The 17,388-nt window shown below is 36.6% G+C and overlaps 1 protein-coding gene across 1 annotated transcript in view; it reads right to left on the bottom strand.

The window, feature by feature from the left end:
- Positions 1 to 5,826: 5,826 nt before the first annotated feature.
- The window catches only part of LOC104271147 (zinc finger RNA-binding protein), a 16,255-nt gene continuing 4,693 nt past the window's right edge, over positions 5,827 to 17,388 (bottom strand). Inside the window, exons 6-11 of the mRNA XM_009865736.1 lie at positions 16,393 to 16,534; positions 11,356 to 11,453; positions 10,450 to 10,545; positions 7,079 to 7,190; positions 6,871 to 6,968; positions 5,827 to 6,194 (exon numbers count right to left, since the gene is read on the bottom strand). Coding sequence (XP_009864038.1) covers positions 6,015 to 6,194; positions 6,871 to 6,968; positions 7,079 to 7,190; positions 10,450 to 10,545; positions 11,356 to 11,453; positions 16,393 to 16,534 — 726 coding nt within the window. The 3' untranslated portion in view covers positions 5,827 to 6,014. The remainder of the gene's footprint in view (positions 6,195 to 6,870; positions 6,969 to 7,078; positions 7,191 to 10,449; positions 10,546 to 11,355; positions 11,454 to 16,392; positions 16,535 to 17,388) is intronic.

Here is a 17,388-nt window from a genome sequence, read left to right on the forward strand (position 1 = left end):
CATTCTGTGATTCTGTGATTCTGTGATTTGGCAACAGAGGCATGCTGGAGTAGCTGAACGGTAACTGTTTTCGCTTAGCCCTTGACACAGCAAAGTGAAAATTAACTCTGCCATTCCAGAAGGAAGCTGCTGCTAAAACCACAGCACTCTCCTGCTGCGAGCACAGAGACCTTTCAACCATGAGCCCAGCTGAGCCTATTAACTTGCTGCATACAACTGCATCTTTTGTTTTGGCTGTGCAGCCTTCCTTTTGATTTCCAAGTGCTTGGAGAAGCGTTCTCAACACACTCGCTCAGCATTCTCCTCTTCATTCGCACGTAAGAGAGCAAGGCATGGACACTACATGTACAGTTTTGCCTATGAAGTAGGATAAATGGATGAAAGCTGTCCCCTCTCTTCATTTTGCCCTTCACCTCTCTTCCCAGCTCATTGGCAGTGACGTTTCATGTAACATTTATTGACAGCTGGCTTGAACCATTTCAGTCTCGATCTCCTCAATCACTTGGCACTTTTTTCTTCTACTTTTTGTGGAGCACTGCAGTTACTGAATGGTCGACAAATTATGTATGGGACTAGATCTTGTCTCCACATGAAATAGAGCCTTTCTCTTAATTTTCCCCTACTGTTTTTGTAGTTGACTGTTTTACTACTTGATGTAGCTTTTCTTTAATTTTTAATTTAGTTTTGATTTGTAACTCTCTAGCAGCTTTCTTAATTTTTTCTTCACTTGGACCCATTTAAACAGCTCTGTTCTTTCTGATACCATTTTTTCTTGATTTCCCCCGTGCTTTCTTCTGTCTTCTCAAAGTCATAATTCACAGAATCATAGCATCATTAAGGTTGAAAAAGACCTCTAAGACCATCAGTTCTAACTATGAACCCAGCACTAGCATGATCACTAAACCATGACCCAAAGTGCATCTATATGTTTTTTGAACACCTCCAGGGGCGGCCTGTTCCAATGCTTCATCACTTTCAGTAAAGAAATTAATCCTAATGCCCAATCTAAACCTCCTCCTGGTGCAACCTGAGGCCATTTTTTCTCATCCTATTGCTAGTTACTTGGGAGACCAACATCCATCACACTACAGCCTCCTCTCCGGTAGTTGTAGAGATCCATAAGGTTTCCCCTCAGCCGCCTTTCCTCGGAACTAAACAATCCCAGCTCCCTTAGCTGCTCCTCCAAAGACATGCTTTCCAGACCTCTCGCCAGCTTCGTCGCCATTCTCTGGACCTGCTCCAGCACCTCAATGGCTTTTTTGTACTGCAGTGCCAAAACCTGTCACTTCCCTGGTTTTGCTGGACATACTATCTCTGATACAGGCCAGGATGCCTTTGACCTTCTTGGCCACTCAAAGGCTACATATTTTCACTGGAAAAAGGCAGCTATTGAGGCAATTGACCATCAAATAGAAAAAGAGCAGACATCTTCCTGCTAAAATATGTATACGATGACATCCTGGGGCCGGTTAGCTCAGTTGGTTGAGCGTGGTGCTGAAAACACCAAGGTTGCGGGTTCGATCCCCCTTTGGTCTCCATGGTGTTGCCTGATCTAGTTGAGAGGCGTCCCTGCCCGTGACAGGGCGGTTGGATTAAATGATCTCTAAGGTCTCTTCAGGCCTACGCCACTCTATGATTCTATGATTCTAGACATCCTAAGGTATCCATATGGGGCTGGAAACTACGGGCATGGCCCTCCAAGAAACCCATCCCCTTTGGGAGCAGCACGTAAAATAACAGTAAACTGCTGTGTTCAGGCACCTTCATCTCTCCCATTGCATTGCTAGCAACGCAGCTCAGCTCACTGTCTTAGTAAACATACATTAATTTGTATAACCACCAAATTACTGGCAAATTCAAATGCATGCCAGGAGTTATGTCTGTGATGAGGCTGTGTTAGATATTTGGGATGGAACTTCCTAATCGTATATGCACATAATTAACACAAACACGATGCACCATGCAGAAAGGCAAGAAAAAACTTACATAAGGAGAAAGGTTTGTGATTCTCCTGTACGTGCAGGAGGTTTTTTGCCTCTCTTTTAATGTTAAAGTAATTTTTTACCATCAGAAAAGTGACGTTCCTTTTGGTCAGCTATGCTATCCTGCAATCTTAGATTTTTAAACACAGGAAACTTCAAAAATCAGTAGACATTTCTCGATGCCATTCTGTTCCCTTGGATTCAGGAACTCAATGTGAAATAGGATTGATGTAGAATATACATGAAAGTTTTTAAGCTAGGCTGAGCCTCTAAAAGCTGATAGGCTTTAAACTGCCCTGCAATAAATCAGTCACTGGTTTCAGAATAAATATTAGTGGCCATGGAGTTGCAAAATAGTTTAAGAAAGCACAGGTATTAAAGAAGATGACTCTTAATGATGACCCTGGCTAAGGAGGATAGGTTAAGGCTATGTTAAATTGGAAATTGAGCAGGAAAAAAAATGCCCAGCCACAGCTGCTGATCATTTACCCATGGAAGACAACTACCTTCACCCTGGTAGGAACTTTATACTTGCCAAGAATTATCAGAGCAACACTTCTTCACATGCAAACTGTAAAACACCAGAAAGGAGTTCAATGAACAACAGTACTAGGAATATATAGGAACATTTTCATAAGCCAAATTAGAATGCAGAACAAAATGGAAGAATACAAATTAACAGATATTTACAGAATGAAGCCTGTTTGTTATTTGGGTGAAAATCAAAACCATTGTGATAACTCTGTAGATGGTACTCCTTTCATTTTTTTTCTGTCGCCTGAAGATGTGGTTTCTGTTTCATTTTTAAAAGGCTGAGCAATACCATGCTGAAGAAAAAAAAGAACTCTTCAGAAGATTTATAAAAGGATGTCTCAGGAGAAATTTAATTTACCAGCCTTTTTTTCCTCTAGAAAGCTCTTTGGCGTACACCTGTCAAAGTGGAAGAAAACCACAAAAAGAAGGGAAACATGTTTTTGTTGAATCTATCACTGTACTCAATTATGCCTACTACATTTTTTCCCCTCTACTATTAATGTTATGCTATTAAAATTCATTTGGGTAGTCCAAACAAGTCTTAATTGTTTAATAAAGAAATTAATCTGGCATTGTGTGAACAGTTAGGAGACTAGGGATCAACATATATTCAACTAGAAACAAGAATGTTAAATATGCATACAAATCACTGTAGAAATATTTAAAGTTGTTTCCAACTCTCAGAAATTTACTAGGGTACAATTTTAAGTACTACTAAATCACTTCTGACTAGTGAAATAAGTCTAAAAATAGAAGCAGCAAATGAACACATCACATTAAATAGCTCTATAAGATCATCTAGAATCTCAAAAAAGGGCAAGAAGTTGATGGACTATGTCCAACAGACTTTCATTTCTAGCAGTGCCTCTACATAGGAATCCATTTTAAACCACACTGCTCACAGACAGCGCTCACACTCATGAACTAGGCAGAAAAGCTGAAGTTTTAAAAAAAACTTCAAAACAGAACAGCTCACATTTTCACAAACTGTTCCTCTAAGGTGAGCACTGAGGGGAAAATTCTTTGCATACATTTCTATTTTGTGTACGATCAAAGAATCACAGCATTGCTGTACACTGCTCATTAGTAAACTGCCAGCATTACCAAAATATGAATAGTTAAATAATAATTTTAATATCTTATAAGTTGATTACTTGGTCTTGGTTTTGTCTTCCTAAGTGCAGTGTAATATTTCCAGTCAAAGCTAGCTCTGTATTCTTTAAAGCCTTGTTTTTCTATTCATCTTAGGTTAACATGAGTCAGAATATGCCTCAAATAGCCCACTTAAAAGGGACAAGAAAACCCGAAACAAACTGTGAATTCACTCTTCACCACACAGTGCAAAAATCATGGTCACAGCTTCATGTTTAATGTGGAATCACTTTAAGTATACAATATTTCAAAAGATCCAGAAACTGGTTAAGAGTTAAAAGCCAGTAGAACAAAAATACAGGAAATCCAAAATACATATTTGACCTTCTTAATCCAAAATTTTAGGGTCACATGCCACAAGTTTGCTTCATGAGGAAAGAAACTTTGGTACGGAGTTGAACTAGCCACATGAATAGCACCTGTAGCTTTCAAAATAAATAGTAATGGCTAACTAGACACCATGGCAGCAAGAGATTCTCTTAACAAAAGACTGAGAACTAGCATATGCTTGGAGCTATGCATGAAGGCTGGACAACGGAAACTAGTGCAATCTTTTTTTTAAAGACACTTCAAAGCACTTCTGCCTTCTATATTTCTGATTTTGAAATTAGCAAGAAAATATCCCTACAATAAGAAAGCTTTCCTCTTACTTGCTAACCACTAATAATCACTCCCTTACAAATTGCACTCTGATGCTTCAAGAACACTGCATTAAACTCTTTTAAGTCTTCACACTCTATTTTTCTAAAATATTGTATTTTTATTCCATAGGCCCATGCTGTTAGCAGTAAGTGTTGCAAACAGAAATATCCCCTTACTCCAAGAGTTACTTATTAAAAACGTCAAAGATAAATTCAACCTGAAAATGGAACAAAACTTTTTAATAAATGGTACCAGAAATAATCTTTGTAATGTGTGATACTCTCCTACAGCCATTGATAAAGTAGTTATAGGCATGTCAGTATGTGTTAACCTGTGTTTTATGGGTTTGCAACAAAGCATATGACACGTTGAACAGAATGAATGAACCTTCAGTTTCCAGTGTATAATGAATTTTAGTAATTTAATAAATTTGTTTTTATTTGTGTATTCCACTGTAGTGCTGTGACAACAAATCACACCTGTGTACCAGAGCATACATCAACAGTATGATGTAACTTTACTTACACCACTGCTATATTTAGCTTTTTGAAAGAGACATAAGCATACACTATGGCCACATCAAATAATTTTCTGGGTTTTTTCTTTGATAACCTTCACTTTTTCAGTAATACTTCACTTTTAAAATTTGAATTATTGAAAAAAAAATCACAGAAAGTTTATACAGGAATAGCTATAAGGAATAACTTCACAGGCACTGATATGACAAACATTTATTTTAAGGGCTGAGAGGCATTAATATCATATTGACAAAGTTGGCTGAAAAGTATGACTAACTTTGTCTAAATGGGAAATGCCTGCTTTCGCTTGTATATTGAGAAAAGAAATTCAGAAAGTTATTTTTTGGCCTTGCTATGTCACAAAATCAATCATAAAAAGACCTACGCATTTAACCTAAAATGGTAGTTTTAAGAACAAAACATCATGCAAAACTCTGATCAATTATGCTGCTGCTTTACAACTGTTGCAAGACCATACTGTATATATTAGCTTTTATACTGCTAATGCACAACTAACAGCAAACTTGATTAGATTAACACAAATCTGTCTTAATTACACCATTATATCACACTAAGGAGACAAATGCCACAAGATTGGCAAAAACATTTAATTCTGAGCGCTCAAATGGCAGGATAATTATGTGTTGTAACCCCTTCACATTTAGGAAAAAACACAATCCTGCAGTCTCACTTTACAAAAAAACTTTTGTAAAATATTAATTGGGAGGGGCAGTTTAGACTACCTAACACAAAGTAACTTATACAACTAGTGTCAAAGGCAAACTAAAAAAACCTAGAAAGTCAAAATACACATAGCAACAGAAGCACAAAGGCTGCATTAAATACAGTAAAGATAAGAAGATAACGCACTTGTCAATAAAAAAGAAAAAAAAAGAAGAAAAGTTACTAGAAGTTAGCAACACATTTAAAAATGCAATGAGAGAAAACTATTTCTTTCTATAATATCACAATTTCCATTTGCAGTCTCTCCATCCATAATTTGTCTGGTACAGTACATCCATTAAAATATTCAGAATCTCACAGAAGACACAGGTTGTTCTCCTCCAAATCTTACTCCCGAGTTGGTTGTGGATGTTTTAAGCAGACATTATTATGAATGAAGTAAAAGCAAGGCAACAAATGGACTTTTTATCACCCTTGATCTTAGTACTGTTGACAAACATTTTTAGAAGTTATCATAATCTTTTTTGTCTTTTTTCCCCTCTGCTTCAAATCCATCAACCCCATCACTGTCCCTTCTCCTTTTACGATTATTATGGATGTTGAAGCGTTGATTCATCTGTGGTAACGGATCCATTCCTAAAACTTTGTGTATTTGACGGAATGCAAGGAGTCTCAGTGCAAACTAGAAAAAGGGGAGAGAGAAGGTATTTCTGTGAGAAACAATGTCATTTTTGAATACTTGCCAAATAATTAATGAAGAACATTAGTATTATCCTTATGCTCTCATTATCCTCCCTTCCCTCAACAAAGTCATGCAACAAAATGTGTATGTCACATTTTCTGCTTCATCTTAGCTTAAAAATAGTGTGCATGGACTTCCACTGAAGCAGCCAAGGCTTGTCATATGTTGAATTAAATGTTAGTAATCTTTACCAAAGGGATCAAATGAAGAGGTAGAGGCAGTAACCTCTTAAACTCCAAGTGTGAGTGGTCAATACTGTCAGGGGATACAATAAATATTAAAAATAAAATCTACACAAATTAATTTATAAAATATTAAATGACAATGTAATTTTAAATCTAGTAACATACTGCTGTAGAGTGAACATCTTCACAGATATATAGATGCGAGTGCTTCTCAATTTTAGTGCAAAAACAAGCACTAGTGCACATCCTCTGTGTTGACATGTTCACTGCCTAGCTTAAGATTGATAAGACCAGACTGTATTCTAAGAAAGAAAAATTCATGTTCTTTATATAGCTCCAGCTAAAAAAAATCAAACGAAAATTACAAACCAAAACCCACTCCCAAAACCAGCCATCAAATTTAGTTACTTCACACGTATTTGTTTCCTTACCTGTGCACTTGAAGTAATATCCTCTCGTTGCTGATCTGTCATTACAGCAAGTGTATCAAAAGGATCTTTTTCACAAGGGTCCAGAAGGCCAGGACCACCTACAATGGTTAAGCTAATTAGTAGCACATCTCTACCTCACTTCAACCAAGATTACACATTTCATATTAGTCAAGCTTAAGTATACAGATGCTGATGAAATGCAACTTGCCTTTAAGGATGATTCCTGAAGAAATACACTCAAAAACTCTTCTCAGTGCATCCCCAGGACTCTGTGGTCCAGTAGCGCTGCTAATTGCTTTTTCCACAAGCAGTTCCATAGCCTAAACCAACAATAAGAAAATGCAGCCAACTTAGAAGATGTAGTAAAACTGAAAAAAGCTGCTACTGTTGTTCAGTACAGAACTTTTGAATCCAGAATTCTGATGAATCATAGAATCATCAAATGTGTTTGGGCTGGAAGGAATCTTTTAAGATCACCGAGTCCAACACCCCTGCAGTAAGTAGGGACATCTTTAACTAGATCAGGTTGCTCACAGCCCCGTCCAACCTGGCCTTGAACATTTCCAGGGAGGGGCTTCCGCAGCTTCTCTGGGCAACCTGTGCCAGGATCTCACCACCCTCATGGTGAAGAACTTCTGCCTAACATCTACTCTAAATCTACCTTACTCTAGTTTAAAACCATTGTCTTTCATCCTATTGCCACAGGCCCTTGTGAACAGTCTGCCCCCAGCTTTTCTGTAGCCCCTTCAGGTACTGCAAGGCTGCTGTAAGGTCTCCCTGGAGCCTCCTCCAGGCTGGAAGTGCTCATCAAAGACAGAACACTTTTGGTTGAAATGGAAACCAAATCAGGTATGTTATAAAGATGAATAAAAAGAAAGCTGATGCAAGATCTAACACTGACTATTGATACTGATATGCTGCTTCCCATGACAAGTTTTTCAAAAGGGGTTTAGAAATTTACACATTAGTAGCCTACATATGCAGGTAGATAACTGGTCCAGCTTTTTGAGAGGGTATGAAACACAGTGCCACATGAATAAACAGCACACAATATATATAATGAAATTAACAGGATACCATACAATTTTTTTTTGCTAGAAGACTACAGAAACTTAAAGCATCAACCATTTAAGTGGTTACTAGTTCTTCGCTTTAGCAAGACTGAAGTTCACAGGAAGTTTTCTTCTGGATAAAGGCTAACACTTAACTCAGATGTTAAACAAGTATAAATACCTTGAGGATAAACAGGTTTTCTAAAATTTATTTGATATTAGTTAAAATTGTTTAAATTATCTGTATTTTAAATACTGTTTTTTCTGTAAATATTTTCATAGTTTACTTTTATTAGACAATACTTTTTGCAGAAAAGCCTGTAAAAGATACTTGCAAAAGTAAAGAATAGCTTTCCTTGCGTTTTTTTTCTAGTATTAAATGGATGTTTCAATACTATGTCTCTGACAAGTTAAATTCTCAAACAATGTGTCTTTCTTGGTTTTTGGTCCTCCTTTTTCCCAGGGAGTTTTGAACAACTGTTAAAACGTTGCCTTTCATTCCAAGAGCAAATGCCTATTCTGATACATTCAAGTACCTACAGGCAGTGTTGATTACAATCATTCACTAAGGGTGCACATTCCTTTCTATTTTAGCTTTTAACTGACAGATTTCAATTCTGGAGCATGGCATTTCCATACTTCCACTGCATCACTTGGCATTTAGCAACACTAATTTAGTTGCTTTCAAGTACAGTGCAAAATACAGAATGAAAGAAAAAAAGTAGATCGTGTATTTGCATTGATTCGAGTCTGGTTCTTCTGGATCTCCTCAGAAAACACTACAACATACAACTTAATCCTAGGAAAATGTCAGTTATGATGCCCTGGTGCTGGTGTGCATGAAACCTGGATTTCAGGTCTGAAAAATCAACCTTGCACATAGTTCCTTCTAACTTGTAGGAGGTTGACAAAATTCTTCTGATTTAGTTTTTATTTTTGGGTACATAAAGAGAGTGCTACTAGTGTCCATATTTAGACTTCCTAATACCTTCTATTTTTACAACTACTTAGGTTCTTTCTGAAAAGCTCTGACATCTCCTTAGTTTGTAATTTCGATTTAGGTAGACTTCTAGCACACAGGTTAGGAGAAGTTCTGTATCTGGAGAAATATTTCTTCAACCTATGAAACTCCATCTGTGACTGGCAAAAATTACACATATTTAAACCCACCATTTTTATTCTTTTATTGCTTTTATCAGTAACACTGCTAATTGGCCAAAGGTGCAGCTGACTACACAAGACCTCAGTGTTGATCTATGACACTGATAATGCATCAGGTACCAGGAGCAAATAAGGAATCACTTTTTTGTGGACTGAACTGCTTCATGCCTCCCCTCCCTTCCGGATGTGTCTTAGAACATATAATGTGAGGAAAAAGGAACATTTGTTCTCCACCTATGTGCCTGCTGTGTGTTGCAAGAGTTCTAAGGAAGCTTTTCTAAGAGTATGCCAGGGTTTATGCTTTGATAACTTAGTCATGCTATGTAACTTAGTTCAAACTATGTTTGAACAGTGTATCTTTCATGAAACGTAGCACAGAAACTGGCAATAATGTTTTTTACTTTAAATATTTAAAAACCAGAAGTAACTGCTCCACATTCTTTTCCTAGATCAAATAAATGTTACCAGAAGTAGTTTAATAAAATTGTCTACAAGCTCAGCACAGTTCTAAAACATTTCTCACTGAAATAATGCCAACTGCTCAAACTGTCTTGACAATGTTAACGCTCTCCCTGCCAAAACTGAAAAGGAAGCAGGATAGCGCAACAGGATTTGTTCTGTGAAACAAAGCAGTCAGAGCTAAATTGACTTTCGCATGATACATGTTTCAGAGATTTTATTTCATACTGACTTTGTCCAGTCCACAGATTGAGCACCTGTTACTATCTGGAGCACAAGCTGCACCACTGCAGAGCATCATTTAACATAGTGAACGCAAAAGGAATGCTACAGGAACACTTGGCTGCAATAATTAGGAGAGGTAACTATGTACAAGCCAGAGATTTAAGTGACACTGATTAAAATGCTAATGGTGACACATCCACAGTTCGTACTGAAGTACTGTGGTATTTTGTGTTGTGCAAGGGACACATTAATGATTACAGGAATTGTTTCAAGTAGCCTTTCTATTATTAGAGAACTATCTGGGCACAGGTAATATTAATTTAACTACGTTTTCGTAAACTCCAAGCAATTCAGAGTACGTGATTAGAAAAAAAAATTCTTTTATACAGAGTAAAGGAAAAAAATGCCAAAATCTAGAATAAGAATGCTACCAAGAAAGAATACAAAAGCTCAAGAAAATTTCTTTTGGGAGAAAAAAGAATACAGTTCTGAATGTCAAAAACCTCAGAAATTTAAATTTTTAGAGGGCATCTGGATTATTTGTTGGGGAAAAAAAATCCCCAAGCCCCAGACAAGACCCTGCATTACTTCTTGAGAAAGTCTATGTTTAAGAACTGTAGTATCATTTCCCTATGCTTTATTTGCAGTACCCTGTGTACTCATTCAAAAGAATGTTACTTACCCAGCTTGGAAAATCAGACCAAGTTGGAACCCGCTGACAGAGGTCACGAAGAATACGTATGATAATCACACAGGACTGCAGACCATTAGCTCTAGCCTTGAGAGCAACACAAAATCAAATTAATTAATCCCAGCACCTACAGCAAATAGGACTTGTTGAAAGACTAAAACACCACTGGTCAATGGAAGCTCAGATACAAGACTGAAACAAATCCTTCTACCATTTTATTCCATGAGCTGCCATTTACAGCAGTATTTTATACAGGGTTAGTAATTTAAGGTGGTAGAAGTCAAAGTGCACAGGTTATACAAGAATAACTTTTCTTGATCCCCTGTACACTTTGACCTGTGATCATCTGTAACAATAAATACAGTATCTTTCTATATTAGAAATAAAAAGGATAAAGTAAAGATCTAAGAAATAGGTATAGAGACTGAAAGGTCAAGGGAACCTGTCTGGTTTCTTTATTGTGCCTTTGCCAGAATGCAAAGTCACTAAACCAAACAGTTGCTTCTCACCTTTAAATGCACTTAAAGAAATAGGAAAAAAAAGTCTTAAATCTAAACACAAAGCTTTAAACACATATTCCATTATTTAAAGCAAAGTTACCCTGCAGCCTTATGGAATATATAACAAACATACAACATATGATCACCCCAAGCGAGTCAAGCTTTCAACGTCGCCTTCTCAATAACCAGAAAAAAAAAAATCATGTCAAATGAGCATTAACTGCATAAAGCAGTTCCTCCATACTCAACCTTCTACATTTAAATTTAGGGACCAGGAAAATATTAAGTATTATTAGCATGAACAACGCCGAGTGTTTTCACACAATTAAACATTTATATTGCAGCTGAACTAATCTCTCATAAGGCTACAAGAAGAAAGTAAAATGATGTTCCGAACCTGGAACCACTTAGCGTGGCGTAGAGCAGCCAGAGCGTCAAGGCATTTTTGCCTGTCCAAGACGTCCGGTGGGTCTTTCACCATACCCGAGGTTACATCTAAAATGGATTGAATTGGCAAAATGCAGTGAGGAATGGGTGTTTGACCAGGTGAGCAAGACACTTCCTTAAAGTAGCTTCAATGTCACACATGCCATTTAAAGTTTAAACCCTTGAACAACAAATGCAAATGCTCAACAAAAGCCATTCAATTAGGATTAGGGCATCAACCCAGTACGAAGATCAAGAGCATATTACACTTCAGCTCTGAGGTTATTTTCAAATGCACTGCAGATTATGCAGTGCGTCGTACTTCTTTATTTCAGCTAACACTGGAAAAACACATATCCCCTAAAATTAAATACTGAAGGAAGGATGGTTGGACACAGTGCACCAGCACAGAGAACACAAGACAGGAGGAACACAAAAATCCACTTTAACCGAGTAGAAACATTCAAACTTAGTTTCTTGAAATTTTTAATGGTCACATGTTATTTGGGACCTATTCTTAAAAGAAAAATTAAGTATAATAAATCTTAGAAGGTCTAGATGTTTAGTAATGTTATTTTTCTCATAAATTCAAAATTATTTTGCTTTGAAAGCCTGACTAAATGAATGCAAAATGTTCTTCAATATTACAGAGTTCCATTACTTTCTAGTATCCCCTCTCTTACACCAATAAAATTACTTGGCCCATAACATACGTGTTTCACTATCATTTATCATACAAAGAAGGATCTGAAAAAGGACTGCTTTACTTAGGATTCGGCACAAAAAAGAAAAAGCAAAGAGTAATTTAAAGAACTAAGCAGAATTTCTGAAAGATAAAGAAAATATAGTAGATCCTGTATATTTGAATGTTCAGAAAAGGATTTACTTGCCAAGCTGATTGCTTTGATACCAAAAAGCAAGAGACCACAGGTGCTATTGGAAGTAGTTTAATCAGCGGAACTGGAACCACTGAACGATGCGAAACGGTATCCTTGGGTGGCTTAAAATTGCAGATATAATGCAGCGATTGACTTAAAAGTTCTTTGGTCTACTACTTAAGAAAATGGCTACTGTGAGTAGTAACAAAGTGTATTAGTAGCGTAACTGGTGATGCACCAGGTAAGACGAAACAAAAAGCCCCTGCATTTCACACATCCCATACACTGGCTGTATGGAACAGTATAGTTTACTCCAGGAAGATACAAATTTAGGTAAGTCAGAGGATAAAATTTAATCAAAAAAAAGTATTTAGACTGCTGAAACGTGCCTGCAACCAGAAGCTTTTAGGGATGCTGCAGAAAGGCACCTCTGAAAGCACCTATTTTACACAAATGTAAAATAAAAAGTAGGATACCTTACAGGGAGCTAAAAAGCCATGAATGAACACAGTGGTATGATTTTGCAAGATAATGAATAAATTTAATCTGAAGTACTACATTCAGATATGAGCATTTTTTTATAGGGTAGTCTTATTGCTCTGCACACTGCTAAAAGTGGGAGGACTTCAAAATAAGAATGAAGCTGAGAAGACCACAGGTATCTTCTCACACTGATATTCAAACTTAAGAACTATATGTTAAAGTGGAAACTAACTAGTGGAAAGTGCACTAACAAGGCATTTACAGAGCAAATGAAGACACTTAGGGTGGTATTTTCTTTAAAACAAGACAAAACCAAACCCAAATCTATACAAGAGAGGTGCCAGGTAGGATAACTGATGAAACGAGTACAACCTGCATTTAAGAGACAACATTTAGAGAAAACCCACAGCAGGAAAGAAGTGGGAAAGTAAGGTTAAGAAATTAAAAATAAGAGTTGTTGGGCCTAGTAGCCTAATCAGTCAATTATATACACTCTTCTAAAACTGATATGCAAATAGGTGACACTGTGCAAACTTTTAGCACAATAATTCACTATATAATTTGAAACTCCAATTACGTCTAGCACCGAAAAACTTCCAATATAAAAAGTAATTTTACTAAAAAATAATTAGTTTAAATGCACAGAAGAGAATCTTACTCAGTGCTGGAAATATCAATCTAAAATGTGCCACTAATAAATATTACACAAATACCCTTGAAATGAAAGGACTCAAAGTTGCCAAGGCACCTATTGCACTGAGAATACACTGACTTAAAATAATCTATCAAGGAAACTCTTCAATTTAATCTGTGGATTTTTGCATCTGTTTCACATTTCAGGATTAACCCCTTAAAGACTATTTAACTAAATTCAGATGCCTAATAACCTACCACCCTGTTAAGCTAAGACAAAAAAATGAATTAATTTATAAAACATAAGCACAAATTCTTACCATATATAACTTGATTTATTACTAGCCTATATATAAGGGGTTAATCTTCAGTTAGACATGCTGTGTCCACACTACCTCTTCATTAAAAGTTAACAGGTGTATCAATTTCGGTAAGTTTTATCATGTGAAATACATTTTACCCAGTCAACTATTTCAAGACTAGTGTGAACACTGCTTAATTCTGGGAGAGAGACAAAGACGAAAAGGAAAAAAAAAACCACAAAGTAACAGCAGATGCTAGAACTATGCATCCAAACCCCCTCCTTTATAAAGCATGGCAGGTGTGACACTGAGCTTTAGAAAACCTTGGTCAAAAATCCTTCCGATGTCTTGGCAGCAACCCCTGACAGGAATCAAGTCCCTCTGCTAGAAGGCTTTGGACCGGGGCTGTTAGCTAAGGATAAAAAAGACACACGCGCATACATATATGTGTTTACAAATAGAGACACCTCGTTTGCTGAAGGAAAGATTCCACAGCAGGGGTTAGACCACTTGAAATATATCAGATTCAGCAAACTGTCAAACGCACAATACTGTAAGGAACAGTAGCTATGCGGTTAACAATTTTATTTCACTGTATTTTTTTAGCCTTTTATCATGTAATGGGATTATTACACATCGAACATGATTCTACTCCACATGCAAGTCTCAGTCTCATCTTTACTCAAACTGGTTCTTCCGGTAAAGCCTTCCTTACCACCTGAACTAGCTCCCCAAGCGGGCTAAAAAACCAGAAAACTTTAAACCATTGTTAAGACACAGAGCATGAGAAGCTGCAGTAAGAAGAAACACAAACACATACTGTTACTCTGCAGCAAATAAGCGGCAGTCTTTGTAATAAGGCCTTCTTTGCTGCAATAATTTGCAATTCAGTCTTCTATTTGCTCTAGTTTCAGAAGTGAACTTTTCTGCACATCCATTTTATACTGCTCAGTGTCTTGAAGAGAAACCTAACTTGATTTTGTTTGCCTAGAGGCAGTACTGCATTCAGCAGTGAATAAACTCACAACGATCACTTTAACTCAAGAGTGGGTCAGACAAAAATACAGATTTGTTTCCTTCAGGTGGCATAAATTAAGGGATTGATGGCAGTAATTTGAAATTTATTTTATTTTTAGTCCACATCATGGAATTTTAGGGCAGAAACTACTCAACTGAAATTGAGTATTGTGGCAGGAATCAATATTAGTACATTAAGGAATAAACGTGGTGTTTAAGGTTAACTTCATTTAATGGTTAAGCTAATTTAATAATCAAATCCTTAAAGTATTCTTAAATAAATCAACTTTAAGTAAACTCACTTAAGTTTACGTAAAAGTAAACAAATAATATCTGAAGTTGAATTTAGCACAGACAAACCAAGAGTCATGTTACACTCAGATTGTCAAAAAACCAAGTAAGATTGGTTGGGTGTGACAGTACATGTACAAAGCCTTCACAGTTAGGAATAATATGCACAGCTTAAATATCATGTACAAAGCACTCTTAAAGACTCTTCAGAAGTCATCCAAATCAGAGAATGCACCTTGAAATTTTTCTTTCTGATTATGCAGGATGACTTTGTTAACACAGCTTGATTACAATGCACTAGTCACAGCTACAGGACATTTACTAATGCAATATAAAGACCTGAAGTATTTTAGAGGACATGTAACGATGAGATGAAATAAAAAACCCTCCACGGCTTATATAAATACGTATATACACAAGTGCATGTATACATACACACAGATTTTTTTCAACCTGCACATGAAAAGTGTTAAGATAGCCTCAGATTTCCTATATGTAGGTTCACTGTCAAACACCAGAACCCTGTCTGCCATGTTCTCTTTCAACTATGAAAATACAGGATTAAAAGGAAACAAAAGTTAATTTTATCTGACCCGTAAACAAAAAGAACCAATGTACTGCAGACATTAATCATGCTTGTTGGCTTAAAAGCTTTTGGAGCTTTGAAAGTGTTACAGAACAGACCCTAAAGCAACACTGCTGGCACCAGAGAAACTGTGGACTTCGGAAATCTAAATTGATTTACAAGCTCCACCTTCTGCTTCAGCTCAATGACAAAGCCATTTCTTATTCTACTAGTCTGGGTTTGCCAGTTAGACAAGACGACTGATTTTAATACCAGGAGCCTAAATATACTCAAAAAGCACTCCAGACCAAACAACCTCAGAGAGCTGGAAAAAATCGCATCGTCTTTTAAAGGTAGAAGCACTGTTACCATCAAAAGCATTACAAAAGTGCATTTTAAGTAGTGCTGCTATTTCAAATATGTAAGTGATGGTAATTCTGATACAGTTCAAACCCAAAAACCTGTGATTTGATGTTCTAAAACCACACAATCTTTCTCTTAGGGCAGGACTGCTCTAGGTAGCTACTTCATAGCCACTTGCTATAATTTACTTAGTTTTCCGCATAGGTTTTCCACATAATTGTAAAAGAAGGGAAAAAATAGTCAAGTTTGTACCTTTTCCAGAAAGCTGAGGTTGGACATAAAGTTAGAAATTTTAAAAATTAAATAAATGCATCATACATCATTTATTTTAACCAACTGTCTCTATCAAGACTGATTGTTGAAAAACAAGGTTTTCATCAAATACATGTGCCAGCATGTTGCCTTCCAGGACCTTAATGCCATCTTAAGCAGAATAAATGGTGAGAAAGTAGTAACATCTTTAACAACTTCCCAACCTCCATCCCTCATGTTCTCCTCTCGAATGACTGGAGATGTCAGTGTGATAGTAACTTGCATTTTGGGTTCCACACAAGAATTTAAAATTATTGCTGCTTCTGGGACCGCACACTTGATATCGTATTTCTCAGGACTTATAACCTAAATATCAAGAAACAGAAATTTCTATTAGCAGGTAGCCAATAAACCTATGAGAAAGAAAACGGATTTCAACATAGTCTTTTCAACAGAAAGACAAAACCAAAAAATAATAACAGGAAGCAGATACCCTTGTATTCAAAGAAACCACAGTATACACAATTTATATATATATACATGGACATACTTACTGTTTCCAAATCATTAGTGAAAACACACAGCAGTCACCAAGCATACAAAAGATAAACTACTCAGAAAGGAAATTCATACACTGGTAAGCTATGTAATAAGAACCTTGACAGTGTCTGAGATAAAGAAAAGCCTCAGTACCACTTAAAATGTCAGCTGGATACATTTCTCATTGGAACACAAGAGCCTTTAAAAAGCACAAAGATGCAGTGGTTGTTATCCAAGCCCATAGTTACAGGATGGGTACTCCTGGGTATATTCTATACTTGGCTCTCACAACCTACGAAGAACAAAGAGCAAGATAAAACCCAGGGGGAAAAAAAAAAGATAATAGTAATTAACTGGGTGGTTATTCCAGATTGCTTCTTGCAAGTAGATTTAATAATTCTAAATACACCCGAAAGGAAGCTGTAGGCATCTCCTGTCACCTTCGTCCACAAACTAAAGAGACAAGAGACTTCTCCAGAAAGCCAGACCAGTATGTGCAGTTTTTAAATTTTCTGCTATTACTTCAAACAAGAGCAAACTCAAGATTATTTTCTAATTAATCTGATCCTGCTAAAGCTTCTACAATGCCACTGATTCTGCTGAACATTTTACCAGACAGTTTTGAAACACTAACGCTGTGACAAGCATTCAATAATAATGATGGTGAGGCTTTGTTCAGC

Source organism: Apaloderma vittatum, unplaced genomic scaffold, assembly GCF_000703405.1.
Source record: "Apaloderma vittatum isolate BGI_N311 unplaced genomic scaffold, ASM70340v1 scaffold6993, whole genome shotgun sequence".
In the NCBI taxonomy this organism is placed as follows: Eukaryota; Metazoa; Chordata; class Aves; order Trogoniformes; family Trogonidae; genus Apaloderma; species Apaloderma vittatum.